Source organism: Octodon degus, unplaced genomic scaffold, assembly GCF_000260255.1.
Source record: "Octodon degus isolate 3935 unplaced genomic scaffold, OctDeg1.0 scaffold00293, whole genome shotgun sequence".
Lineage (NCBI taxonomy): Eukaryota > Metazoa > Chordata > Mammalia > Rodentia > Octodontidae > Octodon > Octodon degus.
Window position 1 is genome coordinate 1,447,869 of NW_004524869.1, and position 4,775 is coordinate 1,452,643.

General features: G+C 43.7%; 1 protein-coding gene across 4 annotated transcripts in view; it reads left to right on the plus strand.

The window, feature by feature from the left end:
* The window catches only part of Ttc23l (tetratricopeptide repeat domain 23 like), a 67,948-nt gene that overhangs the window by 61,996 nt on the left and 1,177 nt on the right, over positions 1–4,775 (plus strand). For all 4 annotated transcript variants that reach the window (XM_023707473.1, XM_023707475.1, XM_023707472.1 and 1 more), the window contains one exon: positions 3,148–3,254. In XM_023707473.1, the coding sequence (XP_023563241.1) occupies positions 3,148–3,229 (82 nt within the window). In that variant the 3' untranslated portion in view covers positions 3,230–3,254. The remainder of the gene's footprint in view (positions 1–3,147; positions 3,255–4,775) is intronic.

Sequence of the window (4,775 nt, forward strand, 5' to 3'; positions counted from 1 at the left end):
GTCGTTTTGTGGAGCACTGTCTTCTGACCTTTGTTGTAGATCTTTGCTGTAGTTATAACCTTTGCACGTACTGAAGTTCAGGTGCAGCTCTACAAAGTTTGGACTTATCCAGCTGCATCTGGCTTGGGTCTGGCTGCTGTGCTCAGCTCCTTCCTGCTGCTGCCCTTAAGGGTGAACCTGTGGTGCCCCTGTGGCGAGATGCTCTGCTCCTGGACTAGCTGGTTGTATCTATCCTCTACACTCTCTGCAGGGATTGCAGCTGCAGGATTACACCCCAGGCATGTATACCAGGCCTGAGCTGTGCCTGGAGGGGGCAAGGTGAAGTAGGGGGAAGAGGAAGCTCTCCCACACACTCAGAGGACCCGGGCTAGGACTGGGTCTGGGGGCTCCCAGAACTCGGCAGAAAATCCTACTCGGCGGGCGTGGTGGGGGAGGCACTGCGGAGTGGTGGGGGGTTGCCCAAGGGGCTGGGAGAGGGTCCGACCCACGCTGCGCCTGGGCTGGGACTGGTCCCACCGGCACAGGGTAGCAGGAAGCTCTCCGCACACTCACCGGACCTGGGCTAGGACTGGGTCTCTCAAATACAGTTTTCTTTTTGTTGATAGTCTTAGCATCTTCTGCTATCTCATCTTTGGGTCTGTCTCCCTTTTCAAAGACTCTCTCCAATGACATTTTTCTTTTTTACTCATTTTGGCTAGTGTTAGCCTATGGACCTCAGTACAATTGAAGTACATCAACTCACTTGCCTCTATAAGGCTGACTACCAAATGCCGCTTAATTGTTGCTTGTCACTCAATGAAGCGTTTTGATAAGAGCCTGCAAGCAACTGAGGCAGTCAAACCTCTGCCAATGTGATCTATATTTGCAGCCACTCCTCAGTTCTAGCATCACCACCTCAGCTCCTCAGATCATCAGGTATTACATTCTCAGGAGGAGTATGCAACCTAGACCTTCATGGAGGAAGTTCAGAGCTTGCACACCTATGAGAATCTAATGCCCCTGCTGATCTGAGGGGAAGCAGAGCTCAGACTATCATGTGCATGTGTGCATCATTCAACTCCTCTCGTGCCTGTCAGTTCTTAACAGACCACAGACTGGTAACTGTCAGAGGCCTGAGTTTTTAAATCTGTGTTTACATCTAGGCTCTTATCACTTCCCATGTGTTACTAAGCATGTTTCCGTATCTTTTTTTCTCTAATGAAGATTTAAATAAGAATATTAAGGGGCCGGGGAGATGGCTCAGTGGAATAAGCACTTGCCTGGCAAGCACAAGGGCCTGAGTTCAATCCCCGGTTCCACACACACACACACAAAAAATGAAAATATAAGGCAGAGTAAGTGAGATTTTTCACATAAAGCACTTAGCACGCAGGATCTGGATCCCAATAAGTGCTCAATAAATACTATTTTTTAAAATTCTACCATTTATTCAGACTTACTGAAAGATTGAAAGTATGGAGCCTCAATTTCATGTTTGTCTCTGCCAGAACAGCTGCATACTGAAGTTATTTTGAAATAAATTTTAATTGATCTTATGCTATAGAATCTAACGGGAACAAGGAACACTATCTTTGTCTCTTCACAAGGGAAAGAAGGATGTGCTTCGGTGTCCATTACCTATCAGTGATGTCCTGTTCTCTTAGTCATGTAAACAAAATGCAGCAGCCTCTTTTTCAGCTAAGGGAGCAGAAGAGAATAGTGTAAGTGGGGCTTGGAGTGATTGTATTCAATGAGAAATGCATCAAGGAAAAGCAACATAAGTGATATGTTCAGTAAGGTTTGCAACTGACGTTACATGGGTCTTGCTATGGTTTGTATCTAGGTGTCCCCCACAGCCTCTTGTGGTCACTGGGGCGGCTTTTAGACTTTGATTCATTCATGATCCAGTGCTGGCATTATGGGTGTGAGTGCCGCACCCACCCTGGGGCAGACAGCCTGGATGCAATAGAAGCAAAGGACAGGGGCTTGCCTCTGCCACTGCTGCCCCTGTTCCTCCCTTTTGCCTTTGCTCTTTGCTGTTTTCCGGCACCATGAACAGCTGCCCTCTGCCATGTGCCACTCTGCCTTAAGCCAGCTGAGTATGGACTGAAACTTCCACCAACTGTGAGCTAAATAAACCTTTCGTTCCTTCATTTTGGGTGTCCAGTTTTGCCGCAGCAATGAGAAAAGTAACCCAGACAGGTCTTACCATCTTAGTGGTGACATTTATGCTCATAAACTGGTTTCCATGCTGCTGTATTCACATCCATCTCTTAACCATTTATGAATGAATATTCTAACACCATCTCTAAGAAATTAGAGAAAATATTTGGCCAAACCTTGGCATGAATGAAGATCTCATCTATTCCAGCATCTAAGTGCCAACAGCCACTAGCTTTTCCAGATTAGGACTTCAGGACTAGAAGGAGGCAGTGGCACAAAGTGGAAACTAGAGTCCTCTTTTGCCTTAGTGGGTCTTCTTATGGGGACAGGGGACTTCCAAGCCACTGAGAGCCAGTTCAGTGCATCTTGTCTTTAGCAGAGCAGTGGAAAGTGCTCCTTATAATAGCTACTCTGTCACATCCACAGAAATGGACTGACAGGAGGGGTCTAGCGTGGAACTGGGCAAGGTGTGCGTGTACACTTCATCTCATGACTCACTCTGCTGCTGGGTTCCTAGAGTGATCTTTGACCTCCTACAAGGCCAGGTTTCAGGGAGCCTGATTTATTACTGTTATCTGCCATGGGCTGTTGATGGCAGAATAGCTTATAGCACATATTTGCCATTTGGTATGGAAAATAGAGTCTTGTGATTTTGATTCAAAGCACTTGCTGTACAATCCCAACCTGCTATGAAATATAGCTAAGGGACCTGAAGTCACTTACATTCTGAGCTTGTCTCTCTCGCCTTCAGTGCTTCAGTTGATGTCTGGTGAGCATCTTGTGCCAGGTTGCAATTAGAGCTGCAGAAGGTAATAAAGATAAATAAAATGTGGTGATTGGTCTTAATAGGGCAGCATTTAAGTGCAAGAGATAAACATGAAGAAACAAGGAAAACATGAAGTATAAGTTCTGGACTAGGTGTCTCAGTACAAAGAGCAGAAAAGAGAACGCATGGGAGCTGGAGGACTTCATAGGGAGAGTGACAGTGGACCCTTCTCTTCACAGGGCAACTAAGAGCCCACCCAGATGGAGAAGAGAGGTCATTCCAGAAAGAAGGAGCGCTGCATGCAAAGGCAGGCAGGCCTGACAGAGGGTCGCATGTGCAAGGAATGGTAAGTACTGACGGCTACTGTAGCAGGCAGCATTTCCTAAAGAAGACTGAAGAAATGGTGATTTCAAGGGATTTGCCCTGGTTAGTTGGGAGGGAGAAAAGTCCTGTGGGAAAGTGGGTTTAGGAAAGATACAGACTAGGTTTAATAAAGTTTACTAAAGGTTATTTTTCCATGGGGCCGGGGAGATAGCTCAGTGGAATAAGCGCTTCCCTGGCAAGCGCAAGGACCTGAGTTCAATTCCCGGTTCCACCAAAAAAAAAAAAAAAAAAAAAGGTTATTTTTCTTGAAAGATTCCTTAGAACTTTGAATATACTAAGCCTTCCTCTTGGTATGCTGAGGGCCCACGTGAAAAAGGGTTACAGGAATTCCCTGCTCCGGGACATACAGTCTTTTAACAACCCATTTAGTAAGCTATTTTATCTGATAATAGGAACATGACCTCAATGCATATTTAAGAACTATTTCTTTGTCATTAATGGTGATTAAAAGCTGTAGTAACAGAGACAGACAAGCCTGGGTTCAAGCCCCAGAACTGTTAACTTTCTGGCTACTTGAAATTTGGTTTCTCAGCTGTATAATGGGGGTGAATATAGTATTGATTTTACTATTCTGCGAGAATGGAGATTTTTATATAAAAGTGCTTAGCAGAGTGTGTGGCCCCAGAGTAATCTCTACTAAATAACATCTATTTTCATTTTGCTGAATTTTTGACTTTGCTCCTTTTTTATTTTCTAATTTAAAAATTCATTGGTACATTTTAGATATACATAATGATAACATTTATTATAGGAAATTTGTACCTGAACATGATATACTTTATTATTTTCCCCTTCTCCTACCCCCTACAACCCATTTTTTCCATATTTACAAAAGCTTTGTTTCCATTTTTTTCCTTCTATTCTTTTTCTTTTCTTTTCTTTTCTTTTCTTTTCTTTTCTTTTCTTTTCTTTTCTTTTCTTTTCTTTTCTTTTTTTTTTTTTGTCCTTCCCCTCCTTTCCACACTATTGATCATGAAACAAATGGAGATGGGGCCAGTTACTTTGAAAAGGTACCACCAGGCTGTTTTGTTGGTTAACATCTCAAATGTGATCTAGAGCTTATCAGTCCCTAGGTATGGTATTAACAGATAATACCATAGACAAGACAGTGACACCGTTGTTGAAGCACCAAAAAGATCCTACATACTGGAAATCAATTGCCCGGTTTTTGAACATTTCAGGCAAGGGGGATCCTGCCACCTTGTGGTTGGAGAGTAGTAGGCAGGATGCCCAGTCGTTTCATCTCTAGCAGTTTCAGCCCTCACATCACCTCTTAAGTTATGAGGCCTTAATCAACCGATTTAATTTATGCCTACTTCCTCTGCTAACATAGAACCACATTATCTCTTGGTTTCCTGTGAAGTTAAGGTGCCACACAACTTTCTGTATTTTATGCAACCCAGCAGTGGACAGAAAATAAACCAGTCTTGTCTATCTTGTCTTTTTTCTCTCTTCTCTTCTCTTCTCTTCTCTTCTCTTCTCT